Genomic DNA, 19,826 nt, shown 5'->3' on the forward strand with positions numbered 1-19,826 from the left:
GCGTATTACATCTTGTTTTAAATAGGTACCATTGCACTGTATATTAAATTTTTTTTGTATTTCCATCAAAACTGTATTGATGTTCAACGATCTGAATGTGCAGGATTAAACACTTATAACTATAGTAGGCTCTGCATGACTCGACTTAATTTCTTGTTGCACCCACTCTGGTTGGTGCCTAAGGTATTGCATTGGACAGATGAAATGAGAGAGAAGGGCCTCCTGCTATGGAGGCAGTCGTGAGTGATGTTAACAGTACACACAGTAAAACTACGTTCTTACGACCCCCACAGTTCCCCTGATTAAGGTCATAATAGAGGGAACGTTGTAATGAACATTTTAGACAGACTGACCCACCACCGACCCCTATAGTCAAAATGAAAATATGTAATTTTTCGCAACAAGTCCTTGTTAGTTATCTCTGGCACAAAATTGTCAAGTTTGAGAAGGCGAGATGTGGAATGTCATGGATGGTGGAAAAGGGGAATGCGGGAGAGGACAGACGTCAGCCAACTGTGCCTGCCCTGCACTATACCTCTGCTCCTGTCTCCTGACAAGTACAGGGCATGGACTGCTGACGTTTACTAACTTTTGGCAAACTTGTTCATTTTAGAATGTTGCAACGAATGTCACTACAATAATTGCATTATCTATAAATCTATATACAAAAGGGCCAAATATTAAAATACCTCGTGATGGCTACAGTACAAGTACAAGAAGAAAATTAAAAAACATAGGTACACAAACAGCAATTTCAAGTACTTAATATGTAGCTGCTGATCATGTATATTTAGAAACACACACCCAAAAATTTACTAAATTCCCCACATATTATCGTATGTACATTGTGAAATTTAATCCTGCGGTACTTCTTTAAAAAGGTTCTTAATGGTCCTCTGCGTCTCATTAATTCCTGGTTTCTTCATGAAACATCGACACATAGACTTCGCCAGCTTTGAGAATGTCTCTCCTCGCAGGGGCATCTTTTTTGCAGCTTCGGTCTGCTTACTGGCAAGTTTTGTGCTCTGAGCTGGCCGAACCACTCCAGCATAGCATCCTCCAGATCTGTGTGCATTTTGTTCCTTTTATTTTTTTATTTGCACGTTACAACCTCTCATCTGCACTGTAACAATTTCTTCCCTCATTTTTGAAATCAAGAAGAGTGTCAACTTCAGGATCCTTTGCTGCCAGGCAGTCTTATTTTCATCCGCTTCCTGGATAATATTGTACTTTTAGATTAGGAAGAAACTGGTGTGCTTTCTACTTATTTCACATGAATCAGGAGTCAGTGTTACTTAAAAAAATGTGTTCACAAAATCAACCAAATTGTAGAGTCCATAAAAACCTGAGTGGGTCGCCAACAATCATCCAAACCAAACCAAAAACGTTAACAAAACAGTAAAAAAAAATTTTTCAAAAAATTGTAGTAAGTCATCACAACATGCTTCAAACAAATTTTTAACAAATTTCCTTCATATTTTGGACTTTTTAACACACATTTTTAAGATTCCTCAGCAGTGAGTCGTAATATACAGGTTGGTTATACTGTTTTCGTTTTGTAATTTTAACTGTGCTAAAATCATTACAAATGTGGGGCATATTTATTCAAACCAATAAAATTGAATAAACAGTTTTGTGTTTTAAGTATCCAGCTTTGAATCAGTATTGTATTGTAAACATGGGTTAATGATGTCCATCTTGAAATGGGAAATAAGTTCAATTTTACGTTTTACTTGATCCATAAATTTTTGACCTAATTAATTAATTAGAAAATTAATGGTCTTCTGATTTTTCAGGGATTCAATTCTGTGATATTATTTAAAATAAGTTTTTTTTTTTTTAACTTAATGATTTATTTTGCATTTAGATGTTGTAGTCTGTATTCCGTACCTCATATTTTGGTTTTATTGCAATTCATGTAAAAGGTTGTCTCTAGTTGGTAGCAGTTTAGGGCACCATGTGTCATTAAATGACAGTGCACTTTGTTATGTTTTGTAGGTGTTATTTAAGAATTGTTTCTTCACAGGCTTATGCAGGAGAGCGGGCATGCTACAACTCCATTGTAGGCTTCGGAAACCAGGTCCTCATATTGGGGACGAAGTCGTTCCACGTGTTGACAATACGTTCTTGGAATGAGCGCCTGAATTTCCTCGTCAAGCAGGTATCAATTTCTTCAGCTTGCACACTGATGTGACACTTGCAATGTTTCCTAATAAATGCTGTTTTTTCTCATTTTGTATAGTTTTAGGTTTTCATTATCATAGCCATATAAAATTAAATATGTGATGCTGAGGAGGATGATACTATTTCTAGAGTACCAGAAATTGATTCAAGTGTTGTAAGCTATTTGTGTACAAAATTGTTTATAATTTTTTTTTGTTTTAGTGTGTCAACTTTTTTGTCATTAGTTTTTTCTTTCTGAACCATAAATTGCTAACCAGTTTAGAAAGGAAGTGTGTGTCTGTGTGTGTGTGTGTGTGTGTATACGCACACACGTGCACAGACACATATATTTATCATTAAACTTCAATTTATATACAGTATTCTGCAGTTTTCATTAGGGCTGGTCCGATACCGATACTTGATATCATATATCGGCGTATATTGAACTCTTGGTGGATATCAAGATATATGCATAGTTATTGGAGAATCGGGGAAAAGAAATGTGCCTATCTTTATCCTTTTTTTGAAAACTGATTGTGATGAAAAGGCTTATTGAAGCAAAGGTTTCTCTAAACATCTGCGAAACATTCAGCTAATTTAGGTTTAAATGGCAGTATTTACAATCCCATTGTCCAGTGTAATGCGCAATGTGTCTAAAGCTGCATACCATGTGTACGCTAGCCGGCAGTGGGTCGGTCGACAACATGGTAATGTCGCAGTGACATTGTGTCTGCCTGCAAATATGCATCATCCCTTGACTCCCTCAGGTACTGTTGAGCTACAAGTAAACAAAAATGGTAATGTTTATCTAATAAAGAAGTGAAAAAATGTTTCTTTAAGATTGCTTTGAATTAATTTTTAGAAATAATTGTGCTATCAGCGTATTGTTGTAAAACAGCATAATTCCTGCCCCCTGTTACTAATAACACTTAACTGAGGATGTGTTATGTGGCTGATGTTTTCTCATTGTTTCATAATTAATTCATACTAATGTTGTAATGTTTCTTCGATTATGCAGTCATTTAAGGTATTTGGATTGTGCTTCAATATTAATTATTATTTTTGGTTAGGTTCTACATAAATATGAATGTGTTTTTATTATTATTTTCTCTATTTTACTTCAGTTAAAATTAATATGTCCATTAATACATTTTTACAATTGTCAAGCATATTCTGGTTAGGGAGGCGATAACATTCGTAAAGGTTTAAAAAGAAAGGAAGACACGGGCACGACACTCTGTCACTAGTATTTTATTTTTCACGCCTCAAGGTAGTGCGTTGTTGGGAAAAAAACAGTGCATAGGTGTATGGCTGCACAGCGATGAACTAGTACTTCTCTGGACTCTACCTTGCCAGACAAGCAGAACGAACCTTGAGGTGGTGTGATGTTACTTTCCAAAATTTTGAGTGAACAAATGTTTGAAATGCACTTTCCTATATGGTCATGTACAAGGTTCTGTTTTGTGATTGGTCGGTTGACACACGGGGTTGCCTTCCCTTTGTTTCCACCTTTGTAAGGGAAGACAACTTTGTTCATTATTTGTCACTCGATTGTCGCCGCGTTCGGTCACGTCTTCGGTAGCTCACAGAAATGAAGTGATGTTTAAGGAATAGGGCTGAGCCGATCACTAAATTTGCCGATCATTCCGATAGCGATCATTTGCGCCGATCATTGCCGATCAGACAAAATAAGAATTATATAGCTTGTTTGATGTTAATAATAAAAATCTAAAAAAAATTATAATGAAAAAGTTACCTTATGATAACTTACCATTTATTTAACACTTCTGACAAGACAATTTGTTCATTGGTTTTTAAAAATGAACAATAATATAATGTTTCTACTATTTCTAGACCTTCCCACCCCACAAACCAAAGTACCCATACGACACTTTTCACAGGTCTTGAAAATAAGTGCTTTATAATATCTACAAAAGAATTTCCAAATAAATAACTAAATGCTACTGCAATACTAAGAGTGCAACACAATATGCAATACATAAATTCAGTGACACACATGGTAATTCTTGATGAATTGTTTTGAAAATAAACAGTATATCATGTGTTGATATTTAAGATTTACTTTGTTAACCAATGCACACAAAACATTAACACTCGACAACTCTTTGTGGGTTAGTTTCAAAATAAATATTAAGTTTTTGTCTAAATAATGCAGTGTAGATCTTGCAGCATGTAAAAGCACAAAATATATTTGATATGTCACATAGTTACGCTTAAAAACTTACTGTTACAGTTGGTTTACATTACTACATATTTTGATTTAGTATGTAATGATCGGCGTTTGGTGATCTGTAAATAATTTTCAGATCGGAATCGATGCCGATGTGTTAAAATCGGCCGATCATTGTGATCGGTGATCGGCATCGGCCCAGCCCTATTAAGGAATATCCTTTTTCACACCTGCTGGTCGAGGAGTAACTTTTTTATATGTTTTTGGAATTTTTTAAAATAGAAATTCAACCCCAGTTATCAGCATCGGCATTGGCCCAGGTTGAATGTCGTCACGCTCCCGGGACACATCCGCGGGATATTGTACCTTACTTAAAAGATTAAGTAAGGAAATTAATTTTTTTTTGTAACCGAGCAACAAGCTAGGCTGACAGTGAATATGTGAAAGTTTGTCTGGACCTGTTATGTAAGTTGTAATCTGCTTTTGTTTCTTGATAGGTAATAATTAAACAAAAGACTGCTTTAAAAAACTTTTTTATTGTAAATAAAACTAAATACAACCATTTATCTTACGGGAATAATTCATCCTCATTGTTGGCAACAAGACAAACTTAAAAACGTAACCTTAAAATTATCATATAAAAACATCGTAAACTTTCCAGCGATTAAAGTGTCTTGTTACTATTCTGGGTTGCTTAGCTGGCCCAACCTGGAATGTAACATCTTAGGGGATTAGGATATCGGGAATTAGTTTCGGGAAAGGGGGTTTCGGAACAGCCTTAGTTTTAAATATATTTTTCAAATGTGTTTGTTTATTTTTATCAGTGTCTGAAAGTATCATTTTTATTAATTACTATTATTTCAGAACAGGTACCTTGATGCCCTATCCTTAGGCATGGCATTCTATTTGGACAAAGGGAAGGCGGTGATTGGTCTAAAGGGATCAAAGGAGAAGCGGAAAGAACTAACTCGAGATAAGGTACAAAGATATAGCATACACATTTCCTACTTTTGTTTCATAACATGGCTTAAGTTTTTTAGTGCTTTTCATAAGTTTTGACTTTTATATATTGTTGAGTACGTATGTGTATGATATAGGGTAGCATTATAATATATATATTAACTTATGTTAAATTATGTTTCAAGAGTACATAAATAGTACAATCGAAGTTTCTTCTCATGCACATAGAGTACATAGTACAATGGTGGGGTACCCAGGAACTTTGGATTAGGTTAGTCTGTTCTTTTTCGAGGCATTATTTTTCCGTGGAATGCATGTTTTTGGTTGAGTATGGTTGAATATTAGAGTTTGAAGTAAAGTGACTTGTGATTCGAGGGCTTGCTGACATTATAGAAGGTGAAGTGTAGAATAAGTAGTATTCAAGCCAAATACGTGGTGTTATTTTTAAGTGGTGCGAAGTTGCTAATTTATGTTAGTGTGTGCATTGCAGGTCCATGCTCTTCACAACTTCGCAGAGTATTCTTGTAATACAATATTTTTCATTAAGACAGTATAGCATCAGTTGATTATGTTGGTTCAGAGTCATGGTGACCTACTTTGGCATTGGTATTTTATTGTCTTGAAGTTCTGAGTTCACTTTAAAGGCATTATTTCAGAGGCTTTGGCTAAACCCACATTAAGAAAAAGAAAAATTTAATTAAAAATTATCTATAAGAGTTAGTGAAAATAAAACTGTGCATGTGTTATCAGGATAGTAATAAAATCAAAATTGTGTCAAGTTTATCAAAAACTGAGGAGATGGGTGTCTTGATATGGGTTACTTGAGGTGGAATGATGCTGCAATATTCGGTGGAATATTTTTCAAGTATTTTTTGTAGGTGCAAGTAATGATCATCATCTTAGCTAGGCACCTTTAAACAAGTGTTATATATTATGACGCTTTTAGGTTTTAACATTTTACACTGTCCTTTTACTTTAATCTTTTATCATCTGTTTAAGTGTCTTAATAGCAGCTTAAATTATTATTTTCTGTGCAAACTTATTCTTTTCATTTTACTTAGCCTTTCAAAAATCTCAAAATTGTAATGATTTGTACTTAGAGTAAAATAATGTCAGTATTTTGGAAAGAAATAAAATATAAAAACTATATCATCATGTAGCCAATAGCATTGCCTTTAAACCAATTCTGAAATCCATTTAATTCTTCTTATTGGTATAGTAACTGTAGCAGCTAAACATGCAGATAAATTTAATTTTTTTTTATTCATTTTGTAAAAGCTAAGCCACTCAAAAAGTCTTTTAAGGTAATATAAAATAATGAAACGAGATGTACTTCCTTACTCCATAATACGAGGGTTATTTTTTTTTTCAACCTCCGATCGGCTGTAATAAAAAAACAGGAATGAATTGGGAAATTATTTTAATGTCAAAAGAAACGTACATCTTTACTCTATTTTTCCACATAATCACTGTGCAGATAGAGGCATTTGTCGTACCGATGCACCAGCTTTCCAATACCCTCTGCATAAAATGATGCCTCCTGCCTATTCAGCCACGTTTTAACAGTGCCCTGCAGTGTGATTACAGTTTCATTTCTCCATGGCATGCCCATTAATCGATACCCTAATCGCTCGTACACGAATCGATACGTCTCGTAGTGTTTACCCCCTTCCACCAACCATGTGGAGCGGCCAACTCACACCTCAGTTGAAGCTTGGTTATAGGAATGTCAACATGGCTGCAACGATAAACTGTACGGCGAAATGCGAGCTGCGTGGAGTCATCCGTTTCTTACAGGCAGAAGGGCACACTGCAGCAGAAATCCATCGCCGAATGAGTGTTGTGTAGGCCCTACGGTGAATAGGCAGGAGGCATCATTTTATGCAGAGGGTATTGGAAAGCTGGTGCATCGGTATGACAAAAGCCTCAATCTGCACGGTGATTATGTGAAAAAATAGAGTAAAATGTACGTTTCTTTTGACATTAAAATAATTTCCCAGTTCATTCCCGTTTTTTTATTACAGCCGATCGGAGGTTGAAAAAAAAATAACCCTCGTATTTTTACTGGCCTACCTTTCACAGATACAATGGTAAATATGCTTCTCATTAATGATAATAAATAAAATGACTTAACTTACAACATACAAATTGAATATAACTCCAACCAACTGATCGTAAGAGGAAAAGTTTGGATGGCAGAAACTTGTACAATTGAGCGGAAAATTGTGACTCTTTCTTAAGAAACAAGGATAGGCCTAGCAATTGTTTACCAGGAATTGTTATATTAACTTTTAAACAAATACTTAAACTCACTCTCTATTTTTAAAATACAACCACAGTTACAAAATATTATTTTTAAATACATAATTAAAACTCTTAACTTTGTCACCAAGAAAGTGAACTTCAAACATCCTTGTGTGCAAGTATTCTTAATGGACCTGGAAATAAATACTTAAAAAATTCCAATTTTTCATTTTTATAAAATATATGTGTCTGTCATTCAACATGTACTTAATTTATATGGTTACATGTGGAAGATTAATTTTTTTCTTCTATTTTTTTTAATGCTAATTCTTGTCTTTTGATTGTTTTTGCTGCAGGTTCTAGAGATCTTGAATGCCTACATCGACGACACGTTGGTGACAGGGGATGGTAGCACAGAGCTGTATTACGAGGCCATTCCCGCCTGCATTGAGTACTGCATTGAGCTAGATGTCCTGTAAGAGCACAAAGTTTCGTAATTAGGTATTTTTTTTCAAGCATATATTATTTTAAGGCCAAGCGTATAGACCAACGAATGCTTAACAGAATTGCTCATAGTTGTATCAGTTAGCTGGTGAGAATATTATGAGCGGTAGTGTAGTGCTCATACTTTTACATCTTAGCTGTCTGAACGCAGATGTGAACGCTAAAAAGCTAAGCCAGTCTGTGGTAATTATTAAACCATCTCCCGATTCTTAGATGAAGAACTTTTTCACTCTCTTGAAGTCACAAGTGGACTGTTCCATTTCAAATGAAAGAAAGCAAACCACTTGTTAGCAGTCAAATTGGTTTTTAAACCATTAAGAAACTATAATGTTTTAATAAGGGTTTACTGATGGGGAAAAAGTGTATAGTAAATAAATATTCTTAATAAATAAAAACAGGTTGCTATTTTAATTTTTAAATACCTATATTCCTAAATTATGGCTTGGACTGGTTTTTGTTTTGTTTATAAATTTCAAATTTTTATAACCTTGCAAAATAACTTTATACAAATGATTAGGCAAGGAAAAACATAGTGTAAAAATATGTATTTTAGAGACCTGAAATACTGTTTCACTTTAACCCAGTATATAATTAAAGCAATTAGATTGATTTTATAGGTGTAGTTTGCAAAGGGTACAGCCAAGGGTAAACACATCACTTCATTCGATCCGAGTGCCAGAATGCTCAAGAGGGATATTGAGCACCTCTTGAATTGGTACTGGCCTTACATCACATACATGAGTAGGTGAATAGCAACATTCACTTGTTGTGTCATCCTGATGCTGGAATCACTGTAGCGCGACAGGCACAAAGAGCGCAATGCAAATGCAAACTAATGCATTATTATGAACATGCGCCAAACATAAATGAAGTTACTATAATCAAGGACAAGATTATGTGGTGAATTGCGATAAAACCGAAGTAACACCGAAAATCATGTCAATAAACCACAAAGTACCAAAATGCAAGTAAAATTATGAAACTAATCATTTTCAATCAAAACTTAATTCTAAATGACAAATGCCCTAACTTTTAAATATTAAATTCAATGAAAGTAATTTGTAATTTATTTAGCATGAAGTTTGTACCACAATTTTATAAAAGAAGTTTACTGTGTTTAATCTTTCAACTATTATTAGTTATTCATTTTTACATTATGACTTTAGAACAATTTTTCAAACACAGAAATACTTAGCAGATCTATTTTATTTGTTCCAAAAAATTAGACATGCTTATTACAAATCATTTTAAAAAAAAAAGTGCATCATGTATCAGTCAAAATGACACTGTCTTGGAGAAATTATGTATGCATGTTTAACATCAACAAAATACGACTGGCATGCTGCTTTTAGTGTACGCAAAAGTTACTCTTCTTTTACTTTTCAGTTGCAATCTGTTTATTTTGTAGTAGCATCTTACAAGAATGGACTTTCCATGCATGCTTTTGAAGAGGACCAGTGTGATGTCAGGATATGTGAATAACCTTAGGGTAATGGAAACAAATAATTGCACTACATACAAGAGGCATGTATCAATGCTAGAGACAAGATTTTGTAGTTTTATTTTTAGTCGAATTTAGTTTTGAAAACAAAGTATTTCGGCATTTATTGTTTTTATTTTTATAAAAGCTGTTTGGTAATACTTACTCCATCAAAATGGGGGTAAAATTCATATGCTCTAATTTTATGGTCTAATAATTTTAATGGATTGGTCTAAAAATTAAATGAGTATAAATTTTTAAAAATTGATTCAATAAAAGATTCACAATAAAACAAATTAATTTTTTCTTATGTAAGCTCTTTGGTACAATTTTTTGTCCGGAAATAAAGATATTCCTTGAATTTCAAAAATTAAGATATTATTTTTTTTAATTAAGTTTTAGTTAAATGCTACTTAATTCCATCACATAACTTACATTTTAGTGCTATATGGTACATTTTGGTGTTAAAGCAGTGTTTTAACATGCTTTTCGGAGTTCTTTCGGTTTTATAGCAGTTCACCATGTAATCTCGTCCCACAGCGAAACATTAGTCCCCCCAGACATTGTCAATTGTATACTCTTCAGTTTATAAGTAACATCAAGTTACAATTCCTTGTTGATGTGACTTGTAATGGGACTGTCCCTTTGCAGGGACACTTTGTTTAACAAGTTGTGGGATGCTTGCACGCACCAGGCAGCAAGAGCTTGCTACCTCCATTCCCTCGAGCCGTGGATCCTCAACGACCGCGTGCCAAACTTGCCGCCGGTCATCTCCCAGGAGTTTGTGTCCTACTACGAGAGCAAGGGCTTCCTGCAGGTACCGGCAGCTGCTGTGTCGAGGCTGTCTCGAGCATTTGCACAGAGGACGGCATGTTTCGACCACTCCACACTCGGCTGTTAGTTGTGCGACTACCTGGAGTCGCAGCAGGGACTGCAAACACTCGCTTTGGAAGAATATGTTTAATGGTCACAGTTTACATAATGCATGTTTGAACACACAAAAATACTTCAATGTTAGTTTTGACTATAAAAAATAAGTTTACTAGGGTTTATCTCAAGAAATAAGCTTGCATTTGTACAATAAATGGCACTGTATGCGAGAAAATAATACGACATTTACTCACTTATAAGATGCACTTACCTATGTAGTAACTTTTTAGCTCAGAAAATGAGGTGCATCTTTCATTCAGTGGTATCTTACATTTGCCAAATTTATTTAATGTAAGTTCCACCATTTTAAAGAGTTTTTGAGATTTAAAATTGGGGAGTGACTATCTGTATTAATGAGTTCTTACACATTCAGACTAACTTGTCAACATTTTTAATAAGTGAAAATATTAAGTACAGCAGTTTATTTCTTATAGTTGTAATTCAGCCCTTAGCTTCAATTGTCACGTAAATGTTAAAATTCTGATAGTCACACCACTATGTAAATGAGGTTCCTGTTTATTTCTGAAAAAAAACTGAGCACCTTAGGTTGTAAAGAAGAACCTCTCATTTAGGATTGAAAGAAACCAAATAACTTACAAGGTCAACTCGTGCAGCCATTGCACAAAACATGTCGGACATGTTAGAAATATTCTACTTAAAAGGACTAATAAATCAGAATTGCCTTTAACATGTACAAATAAATGTCATGATGTATGTATTTACGCTGAAGTGCATCCTATACTTTTAAGTAAACATTATCTTCTAGAGAACTTAAGGATCTAAAGAGATATGCATCTTGGAATCAAAAGCATCTTTTATTTAAGTAAATATTGTTTTTATATGTGTAAGACTCGTAATCACAACCATTCAAGTATAAACATTTTTTAAAAAAAATAGATTTTTTTAATGATGCTTATAAAATGTTTCAGGCATTGGAAGCCTGCCTGGTCCACCTGGAGGTGACGTCGATCGACATTGACCAGGTGATGAGGCTGTGCTGGACGCACGGCTTGTACGATGGGATCATCCACATCCACAACCGTGGCATGAAGGATTACGTCACTCCGCTGCAGGAGCTCATGCCGATATTACAAGCAGCGCTAAGCACAGGTATGCATGTTTTCATGATTAGCCAGGACTTTACTTCTCTCTATTTAATTTTATTAATGTCCCAATCTTCTGGTCTGTTTTTTAACACTGCAAGAATTTACTACATTATGACCCACTTTTTTGTATGTGTATTATAAACATTACCAAGTAAAGTCGTGTCACAAAAGTTAGAGATTGAAAATTTTTTAAATGATACAGCAGTGAAAAAATGGTTGAAACACTTTTTTGGCGACTAAATGCTATTAACCAGTGAAGTTCCGCGATACCGTCATTTTCACAATCTGAACAATGTTTGTTTATTTAGAAACCACTGCCATAGACTATAGGAACACGTGAACATAGTACAAACGATGCTTTCGTCTGTGAAAGATATGTAGATTCCTGGAATAGTTTCTACTCATTACTTTTACACCTAAATTCTCAGAACTATTTAGGTCTCTACCCCTAACTTGGTCATGCAATTGGTCAACTTAGACACTGAAATGGCTGTTGCCCTAAAATGGTTGTTCCGAGCACATTATTCTGCTTTTCAAGGGTGGATAGAACAATTGTTTGTTTAATCTTTTTTTTTTTTTTAAATCCCGTATTTGTAAAAACTAATATTGTCAGCACACCTACCAACATTCAATAATAGAAACTTTGAATGTTAAACATTTTTAATGCCCCACATATAGAAAAACTGTGCACCTAGAGACTAAAATATTCAGTGTGCCGAACTTGTCCATGAGGAAACTCATTTTCTTCCTTACCTGTAGTAGAATAAACATGAATTCATGTTTGCTTTAACGTCTTCATATTACATAATGGGTAATGGGTAGAGACATGCAAAAGGTGTGTTTATTTTGTGATGAAAAGTGGTGTTATTTTCCCTTAAAATCGGTGTTATTTTTACCTAAAAGTGGGGTTATTATTTTTTATATTTTTACAATTTCAAGTGTAAGAAATATGAAGAGAACATTGTAATATAATTGCACCATCAATTGAAACATTATAAATTAAAATTACACAAATATAGGTTAAAAAGACACAAGTTTAAGAACTCAGATTCTAAATTAAGTCAACCCAATAATTTCAGAACCAAAGTACTTTGACACAACATTTAACTTTCAAATGAAAAAATAGCCATTGTAGCTCAATTTTCTTGTTTCAAATTAGTTCTCTTGTCAGTGAGAACATTATTGTATTGTAACAAGAAGCGTTCCGAATCAACGTTTGCACACAACATCCATACTGCTTCCAGGCACTTGTCAGAAAATTCAGGTTGTGAAAGTTTTTAAAACTTGAAGTGCCTTCACTACATCCACACTGCTTTCCTTCATTTGTTTCTCAACTATCTGTTTTAACTCTCCAAAACCGGTGATCAGCTCCTGGCGGTCCATTTCTTTCAGAGTAGAAACTTTACACAACTTAGCAAGCAAAATAGGGCTCATGTCCGTAATCAAAATATTTTTTGGATTAAAGACAGTCAGTGTTTCAAAGTCAAGTCTGCTTGGATCTGTAGCCATCAAGCTGGTAAGCTTCACCAGAGATTTTGTAGACACTTGCACTACACTTATTTTCACAGCAGCTGCTTTCGTGGTGTTCATGTGGTCCAAAACTTGTTTTGTTTCGTCAAAAAAATGCACTCCATGTTTCCAAAGTTGCGCTGCACCTTGGTAAGCTCACTATGCAAAATATGAGCGTTTGGCTAGCTCCAGTCTTCTAGCCTCGTTATTAAAGTATTTTCGGATTAAAAAAAAATTTAACACATATCGCCCAACTACGTATTTACCCTCGCATATAATCCACTATCACGAAATTCGCGCTCACGAAGTTTGGTGATTACTTGAGGTTTCGGCATATTTTACACTTTCAAACCTATGCTGAGAAATATGAAGACGTTTTGTATCACAAACTACAGTTTTTATAAAATAGTTGCACTGTATACAACATTTTTAAACAAAAATTATCATTCTTAAACATAAAACGTAATTGTTAAGTTTGTTTACTGTAAGAGAACAAAATTAAAACAGTTTGCACAGTCCATAGTACATGCAAGATGAACAGTTGTGCGTAATTTATAATTTGCTTCGCGACACAAGCGCTGTAACGCACAAAATATCCAACAAAATGGCCGTACATTACTCTTTGACTCTGTAAACGTGCCTTCGAGACATGAGCGTTTAGTGCACGAGTGCAGTTCGCCAAGAACGCGTCGTATCAAATAAATAATGAAACGTAAACATTGGCAAGTGTAGTCTTTACGTTGATGGTGTTATCAGTGGTGACAACGGCTATTTATTTACTTTTTTTAAGTTACCAAATGGCGGGAAAGTGTGGTTATTCGTGGTAAACAAACGTATTTCGCAAAAAAAATTCGCGGTATCAGAAATTACGTAAAAGTGAGGTTATTCGTGTTAAACTTACGAATTTCGCGTAAAAATTTGTTTTATCGTAAATGCGAAATTTGCATGTCCCTAGTAATGGGTTAAACAAAATCGGTTAGTGCCCATTCAAAGGCTAGGCAAATTAAGATGCATAATTTTTTTCATAAGTTCTATATTAGCTACATTAAAAATAATGTAAAATGTTGAACTTATTAACTGGAAATAAAAGTCTGAGAAATGTATCAAAACAGTAACACATCTGGAAACGCTTGAAAAATGTAAAAATGCTTATAAATGCTAAAGGATTTAAATGCTATACGGTAATTTCATATGTGCTAATCGTAATTTGTCCCTGACTGGAATCTCATTTTGATTACCTTGATTACCATTTTGAGATTTCACATAACTAAATGAAAAAAAATATTATTTCACATATGAACTTTGTCACAAAAAAATTTTTTTTAACTAATTTTGTAATTTTGATTTGTTGTTATTCAAAACAAAATCCTTTAATCAAGGTAATTCAAAAGTCACGATTGCTTTAATTTTAGTTCACCTTATAATTGAGGTCATCTGAACTTCCTACGTCATCCTGCATAATAGATCTATGTTCAGTGTCAGATGTCATCTTGAATTTTAGGGTAACTTACAGTCAAATTCATCCTATATGTCGGATTCAATATGATGTTAAAATTTCAAAATTCAAATTTATTGTTTTAAATATAGAATTTTTCCCATTGAAAAGAGCATTATTTATTTCTTTTGTTATATTGGTTTATGTAAACTAAATGAATACCATTAGGTACATAAATATTCAATTGCTTAAAAGTGTTTGTTTCATTGACTACTGCTTGTAAAAATTTCTTATACCAGTGTTTTTTTTTTCTTCCCTTGCACAAATACTTGGAACTGAATATTCGCTTTACAAGGTGTTTCAGGCCTGTGTATGTATCATGATTCATGAAGTGTATGTGTGTATGTCTATGAAGCGGGTGTCTGTTCTGAAGTTGAAGTCAACTGGTTAGCAGTTAGACAGAAAAACAAATTACCTAGTAGCTGAATAAAATATCAGTTGCACAGGTTTTTTTCATTATATATTCCAGTAGCAATATGTACTTTAATTCCAAACATTTATAACATTGCAAAAATCTTAAAAGGATGTTTGCTAAATATAAAAAAATGATAACATATCAACCAGGAATAAGATTTAATTTTTTTTTTAACCACAGTGGTCATTAAAAGTAACAAGAATAGAGTAAGAAACACTATTGAATTAGGTAGTGTTGAGTAGATGAAACGGGTGGAAACCTTATAGTAACTAGGAAGGGTATTGGAGGGAGGGGGCTAAAACGAGGATGAAGTAGTAAGGGAAGGACAACAGAGAGATGCACTGTATAGGTGTGTGAGAAATTTTGGTATGAAAGAGGGAGTTGCCATTACTATTCAAACAAGTGTTGTACAATTCATACTATGTGCCCATGGTCACCACGGAGAATAGACTTAGGCTGTAGACAAGGGAGATGCTGGGAAGATCAGAGCAATAGGAATGAAGTTTATGAGGAGTATTTTGGCATTTGCGAGGCGAGGCAGGATCAGGAATGAGATGGTGCAAGCGAGAACTTGAATTAGATCGTTTAAAAAGCAAATCCGAGATGGTATGGCCGTGTTCCAGAGAATGGGAAAAACAAGGCTGCATAGGAAAACGATGGTGTTGAAGTACACAGGAAGAAGGCCCCCCAAGATAGACCAAGGAGGAGGTGGGAAGAGCAGATGGTTTGAGGAGTGCAGGGAGAAAGGGGAAGAATGTAACAGAGTAAAGTAGGAGGGATATAGGGAAACTGAAGCTTCTTACTGCTGCAGGCTGGAAGCAGTTGACGACGACGACCATGATCCCAAGTATTTTTTTCTGGACAGTTATCAACATGACACTTGCAGTGCTGTCCTACTCCACGGCCCTAGCGACGGTGTGTCGTGTGCCCCAGGCAAGCAGCTGACGGACGGGCAGATCGTGTTGGGCAACAAGCTGCTGGTGTACATCAGCTGCTGCCTGGCGGGACGGGCGTACCCCACGGGAGACATCCCCGAGGGGGAGGTGCAGGGCGTCAAGTACGAGGTGTTCAAGTGCCTCACCAGCCTCCACAGCAAGGACGCGGCCGACAGCGAGCTGCCCTACCCGTACCTCAGGTACCCCGCCCCGGGTTCAGTGAGGCGTGAGGAGAGACAGGTCGCTCAGGGAGGAATATCACCCAATTTTACAAGTTCTTTCAGACCTATATACAAGAATGTGCTTTCTTTGTGAATTGTCACACGTACCACAATGTCGTAACTAGAGACATTCATTTGTGTTTTTATTTCATGGCACAAATTGGTGTTATCTTATTGCTTAAAGTGGTGTTATTTTTAGCTGAAAGTGGTTTTATGTTAGCAAGTTATTTTGTGCATTTATTTCAATTTTAACAACCCAAACATTTACATCTTTCTTTTCAAAATACAAATAGATCATGTAATTTATACAGCTTTACATCTTATCACTAGTAACAGCAGTATAAATTAATGCATACACAGCAAAATGATATCTACGTATACTACTATAATACAATAAAAAAAATTGCATAGTTGTAGGTTTTGATAACAGTTGCAAAATTTTAATTTTTTTTTGGAAATTTTATTTGATACATGGAAAATGTAATTATGTGAGAAGGAACCAAATACTGAATTTTAAAGCTTTTGGAATGTGATTATTTAAAAAATATATATATTTTTAATTTTTTACTAGAGGCTTCGTGTACAAGTAAAACCTCAATCATGTTTCAGTTAACCAGCGCAAAAGTATGATGTGCGCAGCAACATGTGCAACCTTTTCTTTTGGTGGAACTAACCTTAAAAATGTATTAAGAGCAGAAATAAAGAAAAACCCTAACCTCTAAAGTTAGCAGGATCGTAAACTCCTAAAAAAATAAAAAAAAAAGACTGCTTAGTTAATCACTAGTTTTTTGTAACATTTTTTTTTTAATTTCTTTATTGATGTATTAACCATTCATCCTTAGTTCTTACATCTTAGGCCAAGTCATTCATACAAGTAAATGAACACCTGCAATAATAGTGCAGGTTTTTTTTGTTTATATATTTCAGTAAAAATATGTACTTTAATTGCAATTATTTATAAATGGTGCAAAGCTCTTAAACACTTTTAAAAAACAACATGACCGCGATACCAAAACGATAATATATTTTTATGAACTTCAGGTACTCTAGAAGCACTTAATCAAATGGTTGCTGGTCATAAACTAAATACCGCATACAGAACTCAAAATATCGACTGAACTATAGATCTGGCTACTTGCATTCACGTATGTGGTTTAGTATTGAAGCATATTATATTTGGTGAAGGAGCCAGGTTTTTAAACAACAGGTGATGTGGATGGATAAAAACCATACACTAGTCAGAAAAATTATAGTATATGCAAACATTTTTCATTGTTTCCATGCAGTTTTCGGACCCACTTTATAATTTAAATTGATGCAAGTTCATTTGCCATTACATGATCGAAATGCCCGAAATGCTGCGTTCGAGGGTTGACGGCCCCAGCATGTCACTGGGCTTGAAGGCTAAGAATCTAACTAGGTGTGGTTGCACGGTCCTTAGTGAGCATACTGTGCTGATTCCTGACTGTGACTAATTATAACTGATAAATGAATGTAGAAGGTATTCAAAACACGTAGTTTCATTGACACGTAAATTGCACTCTACAGATGTGGTGTGTGCCAACAAGTTGCTCCTTAGGACACAATACTCTTTACTTTAATTACTGGTGCTAGCAGCAGTCTTAGGGTGAGAGTTTGATTGGAGGCGGGCGGTCCCCTAAGTAAGCAAGAAATAAAAGCACCTGTTAATATAAAGACCATATAATGTATGAAATGTAACTTCAATGTTATAAATTCCATATTGAATGAGTAGATTGAATTTACTGACTACATTCTCAGGAACCATAAAACAAGCAAGTCTTTTTGCAGTCACATTTACAAGGCAAGATATTCAATAAATCTTATTTTGTAGTGTGTATAACTGATGGCAGGGAATTTGAGTTATGATAGAGAAATAATTTTTTCAGTGTGGCATGAAACAATACACTTTATTTTGCTTAGTTCTGCAAAATAAAAATTCCCCCCCCCCCTTTTTTTCCCCCATTTATATGCATTATATTGAAGGTTCACTGTTTTGCAGCTTATTATAGACCAGAAGGTTGTATCTGATATAGCAGAAAAAATTGTAATGTTACCATATTTACTATGGAATTTTATTGTTAAATAAGGAACTACAATAAATTTTTATTACATAATATTTTATGTAGCATTATTTTGTGCCTTTGATTTTGTTTTAGTTTGATGAAATGTAACTACTTTTTCACTTTTGTATTACATACATGAAATCTCTATCTCGAATAAATGACCTATCCTGAAATTCATGTTTAAATTAGAGAGATTCATTGTGTTTGTGTGTTTTGACCACACCACTAGGGTTATTGAAACGTGTATTGTTTAAGTATATGTGTTATACTTGTTCTCCCACAACTGTCTCAGGACGCTTCTGCAGTTTGACACTCGCGAGTTCCTGAACGTGCTGGCGCTGGCGTTCGAAGAGCCTGAGTTCACGTCGGAGCTGGGGCTCCGGCAGGTCCAGAGGCTGGTCGACATCTTGCTTCTCGTCATGGTTAAAGGCTCTGGGTTCATGGTGAGTCATGTGGCAGTTTTTTGGTTGCATTGAAAATTTTAACTAAGATGATATTAAGTGTGTCAAAAAAGAACGGATCCAGAAAGGATAGACCAAATAATTAATTACAGTTCTATTCATTACCTAGTACTTACACTATTTTTTTAAATTCCCACAATTTAAATCTCCGTCCACAAATTAATAACACTTTCATAAGTTTACTATTCACTCCTCCCATTAGAGCCCAGCTCGACAGTGGCTCTTCCTACTGTTTGTTTCTTACTACACATCTCAGTCCCAACACATGGCTTTACGCAACACTGTTCCTGAACACCACTCTCCGATGATCCGATCTTCGCACACGGGGCCCGTCGTTTGTCACCGGCTGATCACTTGCCAAGAGGTTATTCACTCTCTTCACATCACGGTTCTTTCGGGTCATTTGCCCCATTTAAATACCTCTCAGCCCCGCTCTGGTAAGGTCTCGTAACCCTTCGAAGTGTTGTGTCATCAGAATCCTCTACTTACTTAACACACTAAGCTGCGAGAACAGTGGCATCCTAGTTACACTACTTCCCGCAGATTGGGCTCTGGAAATGTGCCGAACCTTTGAGGGAGGTAGAGAGTAGCCACAGCTAATAGGATTGCCATGCCAGTAGTAGACGGGTGTTACCAGTATGGCGCCCCTACCGCAAGCTGGTGCACTGGCTGGCTGGTCATCCTTGTGCTAGCCACATTGATACAATATGTAAGTCTGATGACATCTATGATCTACCCAAGCTTCAATACCACCTTTTTGATTGTAAGACCAAAAGTAACTTTCATGTATACCTTCTTCTGTACTTTCAATGAATATTAAATAATTATTTATCATATTGTATATCTTTTGCAGAAAATAATTTTATCTTTTTTTTTACCGTAAGTTAAGATTCATCTAGCAACTAGGGGACCAACTGTATTCTTCTATTTGAAATTTACAGAATTTGGACATAACCTTTTTAATATAAATTTTTCGTCAGAGTGAAATGTCACTTTATTTAGGACAGTTAAACAGCAATGAATAGATTGTAACTTTTTTTTTTCTTTATTGCTAATAAACGGGTCTTCTTTGTCAAACCATTTATTGATTAGTATAAATCGATTTGGCTCTGAATAACTCGAGTGTAC

General features: G+C 35.0%; 1 protein-coding gene across 1 annotated transcript in view; it reads left to right on the top strand.

Annotated features, from left to right (window-relative positions):
* The window catches only part of LOC134533767 (vacuolar protein sorting-associated protein 8 homolog), a 71,019-nt gene that overhangs the window by 28,132 nt on the left and 23,061 nt on the right, over positions 1 to 19,826 (top strand). Inside the window, exons 8-14 of the mRNA XM_063371407.1 lie at positions 2,027 to 2,161; positions 5,219 to 5,332; positions 7,915 to 8,033; positions 10,194 to 10,359; positions 11,402 to 11,582; positions 15,931 to 16,132; positions 18,530 to 18,680. Coding sequence (XP_063227477.1) covers positions 2,027 to 2,161; positions 5,219 to 5,332; positions 7,915 to 8,033; positions 10,194 to 10,359; positions 11,402 to 11,582; positions 15,931 to 16,132; positions 18,530 to 18,680 — 1,068 coding nt within the window. The remainder of the gene's footprint in view (positions 1 to 2,026; positions 2,162 to 5,218; positions 5,333 to 7,914; positions 8,034 to 10,193; positions 10,360 to 11,401; positions 11,583 to 15,930; positions 16,133 to 18,529; positions 18,681 to 19,826) is intronic.

The sequence above is a fragment of the Bacillus rossius genome, chromosome 7 (genome assembly GCF_032445375.1).
Source record: "Bacillus rossius redtenbacheri isolate Brsri chromosome 7, Brsri_v3, whole genome shotgun sequence".
In the NCBI taxonomy this organism is placed as follows: Eukaryota; Metazoa; Arthropoda; class Insecta; order Phasmatodea; family Bacillidae; genus Bacillus; species Bacillus rossius.